Source organism: Nerophis lumbriciformis, linkage group LG32 (genome assembly GCF_033978685.3).
Source record: "Nerophis lumbriciformis linkage group LG32, RoL_Nlum_v2.1, whole genome shotgun sequence".
In the NCBI taxonomy this organism is placed as follows: domain Eukaryota; kingdom Metazoa; phylum Chordata; class Actinopteri; order Syngnathiformes; family Syngnathidae; genus Nerophis; species Nerophis lumbriciformis.
Genome location: NC_084579.2, coordinates 20,645,438 through 20,658,032, shown reverse-complemented (window position 1 = coordinate 20,658,032; position 12,595 = coordinate 20,645,438). Strand labels below are relative to the sequence as shown.

Sequence of the window (12,595 nt, the reverse complement as noted above, 5' to 3'; positions counted from 1 at the left end):
ATCATTTTATGTTACAGTTAAATTAGGTAGCTGTTAGTTAAGACTGATGTCCATTTCTGGATGTAGGTGCAATAAAAATGGGAAGGAATATAAGTTAATAAACGTCATGGTGCAATAATAGGATTTAAAAATGGCTATCCTTTGGTGCATGAGTGCTATATTTCCCTACATGCTGTAAAACCCACGCACCTTTGCACACGCCGTATTCATCCCCATAGTCGTCCTCGTCCTTGTAGAACTCGCAGAAGAGACCCGGTCCACACTTGACGCCGTGCATGCCGGACACGGTTCGGTAACAGTGCTCCCCGCGGCCGGCCGCGCACACCTGGCAACAGCCGCAGTCGTCCAGCACCGTGCGCGCGCAGCCGTGCGTGGGCCCGCACAGCTCCACGTTGCACCTGTCGGGGCAGTTGACGGCGTACTTGGCGCTGGCAGCCCACGACTCGGCGCAGTGGAGCAGCAGCGAGGACACGATCACGGTCTGCAGCAGGAGAGACATGGCGTGGAGAGAGATGGAGGGAAGGCGGCGGGCGACGAGAAGCACCTCAGGAGGGGGACTCGAGTGGAAGTGAGCCTCATCAGCCTGAGAGCTTTTCACGGCTTTCAACAACTTTGTTTTGCACGTTTCCTCATTCCGGTGTTGACGTCCCTTTATTTAGAGATCCGGCGTGGAAGTGGGATTAGCTGTGAGCCGCCATCCAGGAACTGAATCCCTGTGACCTCATCATGCCACAAGTGGTCTTTGCTTTTTTTTTTTTTTGTGGGACCCACGCAGCAAACACGTCATCGTGTGACATGGCTACCTTGGAATAGCATCTCACAGCCACCAGAGGGTGCTGTTTTCTCTTATGTTCTTCCTATGGAAGACACCAGTTATTATGGACACTCCATCCATCCATCCATTTCCTACCGCTTGTCCCTTTATGGACACTACTAACATTAAATGACAGTTACAAGCAGGAATTGGCTCATCTGCTGATTGGTGCAAACACAGCTGGGGTTGTCCAAAGTAGCAAATTTTTTAATGGCCCCACGGCACAATCGTTAGCATTCTAATTAGAGATGTCCGATAATGGCTTTTTTGCCGATATCCTGATATTGTCCAACTCTTAATTACCGATTTCGATATCAACCGATACCGATATATACAGTCGTAGAATTAACACATTATTATGCCTAATTTTGTTGTGATACCCCGCTGGATGCATTAAACAATGTACCGGTAACAAGGTTTTCCAAAATAAATCAACTCAAGTTATGGAAAAAAAAGTGCCAACATGGCACTGCCATATTTATTATTGAAGTCACAAAGTGCATTATTTTTTTTAACATGCCTCAAAACAAGCAGCTTGGAATTTGGGACATGCTCTCCCTGAGAGAGCATGAGGAGGTTGAGGTGGGGGGTGAGGGTACCAGGGGATGTATATTGTAGCGTCCCAGAAGAGTTAGTGCTGCAAGGGGTTCTGGGTATTTGTTCTGTTGTGTTTATGTTGTGTTACGGTGCGGATGTTCTCCCGAAATGTGTTTGTCATTCTTGTTTGGTGTGGGTTCACAGTGTGGCGCATATTTGTAACAGTGTTAAAGTTGTTCATACGGCCACCCTCAGTGTGACCTGTGTGGCTATTGACCAAGTACGCATTCACTTGTGTGTGTGAAAAGCCGTAGATTCTATGTGATTGGGCCGGCACGCAAAGGAGGTGCCTTTAGGGTTTATTGGCGCTCTGTACTTCTCCCTACGTCCGTGTACACAGCGGCGTTTTAATAAGTCATACATTTAAATGGGTTGTACTTGTATAGCGCTTTTCTACCTTCAAGGTACTCAAAGCGCTTTGACACTACTTCCACATTTACCCATTCACACACTGATGGAGGGAGCTGCCATGCAAGGCGCTAACCAGCACCCATCAGGAGCAAGGGTGAAGTGTCTTGCTCAGGACACAACGGACATGACGAGGTTGGTACTAGGTGGGGATTGAACCAGGGACCCTCGGGTCGCGCACGGCCATTCTTCCACTGCGCCACGCACATTTTTAAAAACCAATACCAATATTTTGAAATCGATACCAATAATTTCCGATATTACATTTTAAAGCATTTATCGGCCGATAATATCGGCAGTCCGATATTATCGGACATCCCTAATTTTAATATTAGCATGCCATCTTTTTTGCAAATTTTGCAGGTGTTCTTGTCCGCGTCAAATATTTTTTTATTTGACGAATGATACCTGTTAGCATGCTAATGTAAGTGTGCTAGCTATTTTCTTAAGCTAATTTTGTAGGCATACACGTAAGCATGAAATATTTTCTAAAGATAACGTTGTAGGCGTATACCTCAGTCATATTTTGGTACATGGGGCGATATAGCTCGGTTGGTAGAGTGGCCGTGCCATCAACCTGAGGGTTGCAGGTTCGATCCCCGCTTCCGCCATCCTAGTCACTGCCGTTGTGTCCTTGGGCAAGACACTTTACCCACCTGCTCCCAGTGCCACCCACACTGGTTTAAATGTAACTTAGATATTGGGTTTTCACTATGTAAAGCGCTTTGAGTCACTAGAAAAAAGCGCTATATAAATATAATTCACTTCACTTCACTACATGATGCATGCAAAGGTTAGCATTTGAAACAATTTTTTCAGGTATGCACCTCAGATATATTTTGGTACGTGACGCATGTTACAGTTAGCATTAACATTAGCATGCTATTTTTTTTAAGCTAATGTAGCAGTTATATCCATCAGTGTATATCAGGGGTCTCAAACATGCGGCCCGCGGGCCAATTGCAGCCCGCGAGACGTTATTTTGCGGCCCACACCTTAATATGGAAATTTTATGTTCATGCGGCCCGCAAGTTTTATATGAAGGGCGCTTGACAGCGTCATACTTGCAAACCCTCCCGATTTTTCCGGGAGACTCCCGAATTTCAGTGCCCCTCCCGGAAATCTCCAGGGGCAACCATTCTCCCGAATTTCTGCCGATTTTCACCCAGACAACAATATTAAGGGCGTGCCGTGACGGCTCTGCCTTTATCGTCCTCTACAGCCTGTACAAACAGCGTGCCAGCCCAGTCACATGTTGTATTTGGCTTCTGTAGACACACGTAAGCGACTGCAAGACATACTTGATGAACAGCCACACATGTCACACTGAGGGTGGCCGTATAAACAACTTTAACACTGTTACAAATATGCGCCACACTGTGAACCCACACCAAACAAGAATGACAAACACATTTCGGGAGAACATCCGCACCGTAATACAACATAAACACAACAGAACAAATACCCAGAAACCCATGCAGCCCTAACTCTTCCGGACTACAATATACACCCCCCGCTACCACCAAACCCCGCCCCGCCCTGAGTTAGGGCTGCAAGGTGTTCTGGGTATTTGTTCTGTTGTGCTTATGTTGTGTTACGGTGCGGATGGTCTCCCGAAATGTGTTTGTCATTCTTGTTTGGTGTGGGTTCACAGTGTGGCGTATATTTGTAACAGTGTTAAAGTTGTTTATACGGCCACCCTCAGTGTGACCTGTGTGGCTGTTGATTAAGTTTGTCTTGCAGTCACTTATGTGTGTCTGCAGAAGCCTCATACAACATGTGACGGGGCCGGCACGCTGTTTGTATGGTGAAAAAGCGGACGCGACGACATGTTGTAGAGGACGCTAAAGGCAGTGCCATCACGGCACTCCCTTAATATTGTTGCCCGGGTGAAAATCGGGAGAAATTCGGGAGAATGGTTGCCCCGGGAGATTGTCGGGAGGGGCACTGAAATTCGGGAGTTTCCCGGAAAAATCGGGAGGGTTGGCAAGTATGTTGCTAGGGCGGGAAAGCCATGCAAAGAAGGTGAATTAATTAATAAGTGCATGTTAGATTTTTTAAAGAAATCTTTTCTTGCGGCCCAGCCTCACCCAGTTTCTGCATCCAGTGGCCCCCACGTAAATTGAGTTTGAGACCCCTGGTGTATATATTTAGTAATTCACTAATGATAACCGTAAGCATGCTATTGTTAGCATGTTAACAGCATGCTAGCATTTTTAGCTTATGTTGCTCATATTTTTTGTTACGTGACGCTACCTGACCAGCGTGCCAACTGTTAGGGTTTCAGTTCGACTTTGGCTCTTCAGCATTCACAAGAAATTTCTCGCAAAATTGCATTTTCTGGTTCGTTGAAAAAAAAAAAACATTGTACTGGTTTTGAAGGTGAAAACTACCAACATGGTCCATGCATCCTTTTGATTTGTCAGTCTCTGGCCCTAACTGGAAAAAGTTTGAGCAACCCTGGCCTCGAATTTAATGCATCCAAAACAAAATAACTAAATAATTTTAGGAAGGGACAACACACCATCAACAAACTCCACATCGACAAAGACGCAATAGGACAAGTCAAGTTACACATTGAACTATAATTGATCATAAACTCACATTCCAAGGTAACAGTGAGAATATTGTTACTAAACGTCTTTATTTTCTTAGAAAAACTGAAAACTTAAGGCTGATCAGTCAGTTTTGCATTTTACAGACGCTTCATTGAGTCAGTTACAGGGAGTACAATTGTACTCGAGTAAGGGTCATTTACCATAGACGTCATAACGTCATCAAAGCTCATCTTTTAAAGGGACCTGCACTTTTGGGGGAATTTGGCCTATCATTCACATTCCTTATTTATGTCAAAGTTGACCAACTTCTCTGTTTATGGCCACATCCTTCTACTATTAAGGTGAGAATAATGATTTATAATCTACAATTAACGTTTAACAATTTAGAGGCATTGCAGCAGCAGCTCAATACTGTATATCAATAGCTGCATAATTTAGTTAGCTCTCTGTTGCAGAAAATAGCTTATAACAATATCGCTAATACATTGGTTAATATTCAGGTTAGGAGATGAAAATGGAGTATCGTTGGTGTTTTTGGGATGTTTTTTTAGAGGGCTTTATGGGAGGAATAGTGTACTCCCATTGGCTGCATTGTTAGCCACCGTACTTGCCATCAGAGATGGGCAAGCTACTTGGAAAATGTAGTAAGCTAAGATACAAGTTACACTCGATTAAATGTAGCTAAGCTACAGGGGAAGGTATCCCTGGAGAATTGTAGCAAGCTAGACGGCAAAAGTACCTTGCTACATCAAAGCTACATTTAACGGCATTTATATCTATGGGTCAGATGTATAATATCAATGTTAATGTAACTAAGAGTGTACAAATGACCCTAATAACTATCTGTCATTTAGCTGGGGACACCCTACAACTACATCTAGGGGGTTCCCGCATCACACTGTATGTATTTATTTAGTTTGCCTTTTCTTTGGCCCACCTCTATAATGCTATTTGTTCTACCTACGGTAATGTATATTTATAATCGTAAATCATATTAATACATAATTACTATGATTACTATTACCCAATGAGGATAATCCTACGATAATCTGACGTAAAGGAAAACTTGATAATTATATTTAAGTAAAGAATTAGCTTATATGATTATTTAAATCAGTGGTTCTTAACCTTGTTGGAGGTACCGAACCCCACCAGTTTCATGTGCGCATTCACCGAACCCTTCTTTAGTGAAAAATAACATGTTTTTTTTTCAAACTCAAGACAAAGTTATATGTTTTTGGTAACACTTTAGTATGGGAAACATATTCTAAGTAACAGATACTTAATTTAGAGTTATTTGGACACTAAGGGAACATATTCTAAGTAACAAAGACTTAATTTAGAGTTATTTGGACACTAGGGGAACATATTCTAAGTAACAAAGACTTAATTTAGAGTTATTTGGACACTAGGGGAACATATTCTAAGTAACAAAGACTTAATTTAGAGTTATTTGGACACTAGGGGAACATATTCTAAGTAACAAAGACTAAATTTAGAGTTATTTGGACACTAGGGGAACATATTCTAAGTAACAAAGACTTAATTTAGAGTTATCGATCATTACCTTATAAAATTCGAAGTTCTGACTCATTGTCAACAAACTAATAATAAAAATAACTGCTATAGCAGCCGCAACATTAATGCCGCCACAACGATGACTCTTGCTGACCTACTGCCTTCGGTAATGGCACCATTCCCAAATTATGTCGGCTCTATTGATAACCTCACTAACAACTTTGACAATGCCCTGCGCAAAACCATTGATAGTATAGCACCGCTAAAACAAAAAAGGGCCCCTAAAAGGCGCACCCCATGGTTTACAGAGGAAACCAGAGCTCATAAATTATCATGTAGAAAGTTGGAACGCAAATGGCGCGCGACCAAGCTTGAGGTTTTCCATCAAGCATGGAGTGATAGTTTAATATCGTATAAACGCATATACCTTAGCTAAAGCTAAATATTACTCAAATCTCATCCGCCTCAACAAAAACGACCCTAAATTTTTGTTTAGTACAGTAGCATCGCTAACCCAACAAGGGACTCCTCCCAATAGCTCCACCCACTCGGCAGATGACTTTATGAATTTCTTTAATAAGAAAATTGAACTCATTAGAAAGGAGATTAAAGACAACGCATCCCAGCTACAACTGGGTTCTATGAACACAGATACAACTGTAGCTACGACGGATACTGCAATACAAAATAGTCGCTCTCTTTTTGATGAAATAACATTAGAGGAACTATTACAGCGTGTAAGTGGGATAAAACAAACAACATGTTTACTTGACCCACTTCCTGGGAAACTTATCAAGGAGCTTTTTGTATTATTAGGTCCATCAGTGCTAAATATTATAAACTTATCACTTTCCTCTGGCACTGTTCCCCTAGCATTCAAGAAAGCGGTTATTCATCCTCTGCTCAAAAGACCTAACCTCGATCCTGACCTCATGGTAAACTACCGACCGGTGTCCCACCTTCCCTTTATTTCGAAAATCCTCGAAAAAATTGTCGCACAGCAGCTAAATGAACACTTAGTGTCTAACAATCTCTGTGAACCTTTTCAATCCGGTTTCAGGGCAAATCACTCTACGGAGACAGCCCTCGCAAAAATGACTAATGATCTACTGCTAACGATGGATTCTGATGCGTCATCTATGTTGCTGCTTCTTGATCTTAGCGCTGCTTTCGATACCGTCGATCATAATATTTTATTAGAGCGTATCAAAACACGTATTGGTATGTCAGACTTTATTGGTATGTCAGACTTAGCTTTGTCGTGGTTTAACTCTTATCTTACTGACAGGATGCAATGCGTCTCCCATAATAATGTGACCTCGGACTATGTTAAGGTAACGTGCGGAGTTCCTCAGGGTTCGGTTCTTGGCCCTGCACTCTTTAGTATTTACATGCTGCCGCTAGGCGACATCATACGCAAATACGGTGTTAGCTTTCATTGTTATGCTGATGACACCCAACTCTACATGCCCCTAAAGCTGACCAACACGCCGGATTGTAGTCAGCTGGAGGCGTGTCTTAATGAAATTAAACAATGGATGTCCGCTAACTTCTTGCAACTCAACGCCAAGAAAACGGAAATGCTGATTATCGGTCCTGCTAAACACCGACATTTATTTAATAATACCACCTTAACATTTGACAACCAAACAATTACACAAGGCGAATCAGTAAAGAATCTGGGTATTATCTTCGACACAACTCTCTCGTTTGAATCACACATTGAGAGTGTTACTAAAACGGCCTTCTTCCATCTCCGTAATATCGCTAAAATTCGTTCTATTTTATCCACTAGCGACGCTGAGATCATTATTCATGCGTTCGTTACGTCTCGTCTCGACTACTGTAACGTATTATTTTCGGGTCTCCCTATGTCTAGCATTAAAAAATTACAGTTGGTACAAAATGCGGCTGCTAGACTTTTGACAAGAACAAGAAAGTTTGATCATATTACGCCTATACTGGCTCACCTGCACTGGCTTCCTGTGCACTTAAGATGTGACTTTAAGGTTTTACTACTTACGTATAAAATACTACACGGTCTAGCTCCGTCCTATCTTGTCGATTGCATTGTACCATATGTCCTGGCAAGAAATCTGCGTTCAAAGAACTCCGGCTTATTAGTGATTCCCAGAGCCCAAAAAAAGTCTGCGGGCTATAGAGCGTTTTCTATTCGGGCTCCAGTACTATGGAATGCCCTCCCGGTAACAATTAGAGATGCTACCTCAGTAGAAGCATTTAAGTCCCATCTTAAAACTCATTTGTATACTCTAGCCTTTAAATAGCCCCCCTGTTAGACCAGTTGATCTGCCGTTTCTTTTCTTTTCTCCTCTGCTCCCCTTTTCCTTGAGGGGGGGGGGGGCACAGGTCCGGTGGCCATGGATGAAGTGCTGGCTGTCCAGAGTCGGGACCCGGGGTGGACCGCTCGCCTGTGCATCGGCTGGGAACATCTCTACGCTGCTGACCCGTCTCCGCTCGGGATGGTTTCCTGCTGACCCCACTATGGACTGGACTCTTACTATTATGTTGGATCCACTATGGACTGGACTCTCACAATATTATGTCAGACCCACTCGACATCCATTGCTTTCGGTCTCCCCTAGAGGGGGGGGGTTACCCACATATGCGGTCCTCTCCAAGGTTTCTCATAGTCATTCACATCGACGTCCCACTGGGGTGAGTTTTTCCTTGCCCGTATGTGGGCTTTGTACCGAGGATGTCGTTGTGGCTTGTGCAGCCCTTTGAGACACTTGTGATTTAGGGCTATATAAATAAAGATTGATTGATTGAGATTGAGTTATTTGGACACTAGGGGAACATATTCTAAGTAACAAAGACTTAATTTAGAGTTATTTGGTTAGGGTTAGGGTCAGGGTTAGAGGGTTAGGGTTATAATAAGGCCATGCCGAATAAGGCATTAATAAGTACTTAATAATGACTAGTTAAGAGCCAATATGTTACTAATTTGCATGTTAACAAACAACTAATTAATGGTGAATATGTTCCCCATACTAAAGTGTTACCATGTTTTTTTTTACTGGTGCACAAAATGAACCGTGCATGAACATCACCTTGTTCAAACAACAAAACCAACACAGTGCATAAACTCACTACAAATTACACACCTGCAAATCAGTCTGACTTCTGCTGCTGCCGTATCCGTAACACGCTGATAGGGAGAAGTTTGTATTTACACGATGAGTTGGGTGTGTCTTGACCTCCGCCGAACCCCTGAGGCCGACTCACCGAACCCCTAAGGTTCGATCGAACCCAGGTTAAGAACCACTGATTTAAATCCATTTTATGGGAACTTCATATTAAATGTTCTGTCTTGTTTTGTAAAAAAAAAAAAAAAAAATTTGAAATTAAATACAAATTTTTAGGGGTTTATCTGGATATGTTCTAGATATATTAATCCCATTTTTAGAAAGTGAAAAACCTAATTATGGTTTTTACATGGGTAAAAGGCTGGTTTAAACCATCATGCAGTAATTTGCATTTAACTGCATGCATATCAAGTGTGTGTATGGGGCGGCAATGTTGGGTTTAGGGTGGGACACGGGGCCCTTCAGGACGCTTGTGTATGGAGGCCCAGAATTCGGTGCAACGCACCTGATTGAGGGTAATCCTTAGAACCATTCTTAATAATGTAGTTTAAGATTTAGTTTCTGTGTAATGATAGTCATATTCTTAAGTACATGCTTATAAGATGCTAGTTAGCTTGTTTTTATAAGTTTTGTACTTATATTGTGCCTCTATAGAACTTTGTGTTATACATGTTGTATATCAGTGATTCTCAAATTGCGGTACGCGTACTCTATCGAGTGGTACACCAAATAATCACTTAATTAAATAGGGTTTAGGTTGGGATAGCGGGGTCATTCAGGACCCTTGTGTATGGAGGCCCAGAATTTGGTGCAACGCTCCTGATTGAGGGTAGTCCTTAGAATCCTTATTGTAGTTTAGGATTTAGTTTTCTGTGTAATAATTAATAGTCATATTCTTAAGTACATGTTCATAAGATGCTTGTTAGCTCGTTTTTAATAAGTTTTGTACTTCTATTGTGCCTCTATAGAGCTTTGTGTTATATATCAGTGATTCTCAAACTGTGGTACGCGGGCTCTATCTAGTGGTACACCAAAGAACCACTTAATTAAATAGGGTTTAGGGTGGGACACGGGGCCCTTCGGGACGCTTGTGTATGGAGGCCCAGAATATGGTGCAACGCCCCTGATTGAGGGTAATCCTTAGAACCATTCTTAATAATGTAGTTTAGGATTTAGTTTTCTGTGTAATAATAGTCATATTCTTAAGCACATGTTTATAAGATGCTAGTCAGCTCGTTTGTATAAGTTTTGTACTTCTATTGTGCCTCTATAGAACTTTGTGTTATACATGTCGTATATCAGTTATTCTCAAACTGTGGTACGCGGGCTCTATCTAGTGGTACACCAAATAATCAATTAAATAGGGTTTGTGGTGGGACACGGTGCCCTTCAGGACACTTGTGTATGGAGGCCCAGAATTTGGTGCAACGCCCCTGATTGAGGGTAATCCTTAGAACCATTCTTAATAAGGTAGTTTATGATTTTTTTTTCTGTGTAATGATAGTCATATCCTTAAGTACATGTTTATAAGATGCTAGTTAGCTCGTTTTTATAAGTTTTGTACTTATATTGTGCCGCTATAGAACTTTGTGTTATACATGCCGTATATCACCAATTCTCAAACTGTGGTAAGCGAGCTCTATCTAGTGGTACACCAAAGAATCACCTAATTAAATAGGGTTTAGGGTGGAACATGGGGCCCTTCAGGATGTATGGAGGCCCAGAATATGGTGAAACGCCCCTGATTGAGGGTAATCCTTAGAACCATTCTTAATAAGGTAGTTTATGATTTTTTTTTCTGTGTAATGATAGTCATATTCTTAAGTACATGTTTATAAGATGCTAGTTAGCTCGTTTTTATAAGTTTTGTACTTATATTGTGCCGCTATAGAACTTTGTGTTATACATGTTGTATATCAGTGATTCTTAAACTGTGGTACGTGGGCTCTATCTAGTGGTACACCAAAGAATCAATTAAATAGGGTTTAGGGTGGGACACGGGGCCCTTCAGGACGCTTGTGTATGGAGGCCCAGAATTTGGTGCAACGCCCCTGATTGAGGGTAATCCTTAGAACCATTCTTAATAAGGTAGTTTATGATTTTTTTTTCTGTGTAATGATAGTCATATCCTTAAGTACATGTTTATAAGATGCTAGTTAGCTCGTTTTTATAAGTTTTGTACTTATATTGTGCCGCTATAGAACTTTGTGTTATACATGTTGTATATCACCAATTCTCAAACTGTGGTAAGCGAGCTCTATCTAGTTGTACACCAAAGAATCACCTAATTAAATAGGGTTTAGGGTGGAACATGGGGCCCTTCAGGATGTATGGAGGCCCAGAATATGGTGAAACGCCCCTGATTGAGGGTAATCCTTAGAACCATTCTTAATAAGGTAGTTTATGATTTTTTTTTCTGTGTAATGATAGTCATATCCTTAAGTACATGTTTATAAGATGCTAGTTAGCTCGTTTTTATAAGTTTTGTACTTATATTGTGCCGCTATAGAACTTTGTGTTATACATGTTGTATATCAGTGATTCTTAAACTGTGGTACGTGGGCTCTATCTAGTGGTACACCAAAGAATCAATTAAATAGGGTTTAGGGTGGGACACGGGGCCCTTCAGGACGCTTGTGTATGGAGGCCCAGAATTTGGTGCAACGCCCCTGATTGAGGGTAATCCTTAGAACCATTCTTAATAAGGTAGTTTATGATTTTTTTTTCTGTGTAATGATAGTCATATCCTTAAGTACATGTTTATAAGATGCTAGTTAGCTCGTTTTTATAAGTTTTGTACTTATATTGTGCCGCTATAGAACTTTGTGTTATACATGCCGTATATCACCAATTCTCAAACTGTGGTAAGCGAGCTCTATCTAGTGGTACACCAAAGAATCACCTAATTAAATAGGGTTTAGGGTGGAACATGGGGCCCTTCAGGATGTATGGAGGCCCAGAATATGGTGAAACGCCCCTGATTGAGGGTAATCCTTAGAACCATTCTTAATAAGGTAGTTTATGATTTTTTTTTCTGTGTAATGATAGTCATATTCTTAAGTACATGTTTATAAGATGCTAGTTAGCTCGTTTTTATAAGTTTTGTACTTATATTGTGCCGCTATAGAACTTTGTGTTATACATGTTGTATATCAGTGATTCTTAAACTGTGGTACGTGGGCTCTATCTAGTGGTACACCAAAGAATCAATTAAATAGGGTTTAGGGTGGGACACGGGGCCCTTCAGGACGCTTGTGTATGGAGGCCCAGAATTTGGTGCAACGCCCCTGATTGAGGGTAATCCTTAGAACCATTCTTAATAAGGTAGTTTATGATTTTTTTTTCTGTGTAATGATAGTCATATCCTTAAGTACATGTTTATAAGATGCTAGTTAGCTCGTTTTTATAAGTTTTGTACTTATATTGTGCCGCTATAGAACTTTGTGTTATACATGCCGTATATCACCAATTCTCAAACTGTGGTAAGCGAGCTCTATCTAGTGGTACACCAAAGAATCACCTAATTAAATAGGGTTTAGGGTGGAACATGGGGCCCTTCAGGATGTATGGAGGCCCAGAATATGGTGAAACGC

The 12,595-nt window shown here is 41.4% G+C and overlaps 1 protein-coding gene across 1 annotated transcript in view; it reads right to left on the bottom strand.

Annotated features, from left to right (window-relative positions):
* The window catches only part of esm1 (endothelial cell-specific molecule 1), a 3,030-nt gene extending 2,239 nt beyond the window's left edge, over nucleotides 1–791 (bottom strand). The window contains exon 1 of the mRNA XM_061927219.1: nucleotides 190–791. Within this exon, the coding sequence (XP_061783203.1) occupies nucleotides 190–499 (310 nt within the window). The 5' untranslated portion in view covers nucleotides 500–791. The remainder of the gene's footprint in view (nucleotides 1–189) is intronic.
* Between the last annotated feature and the right edge of the window lie 11,804 nt (nucleotides 792–12,595).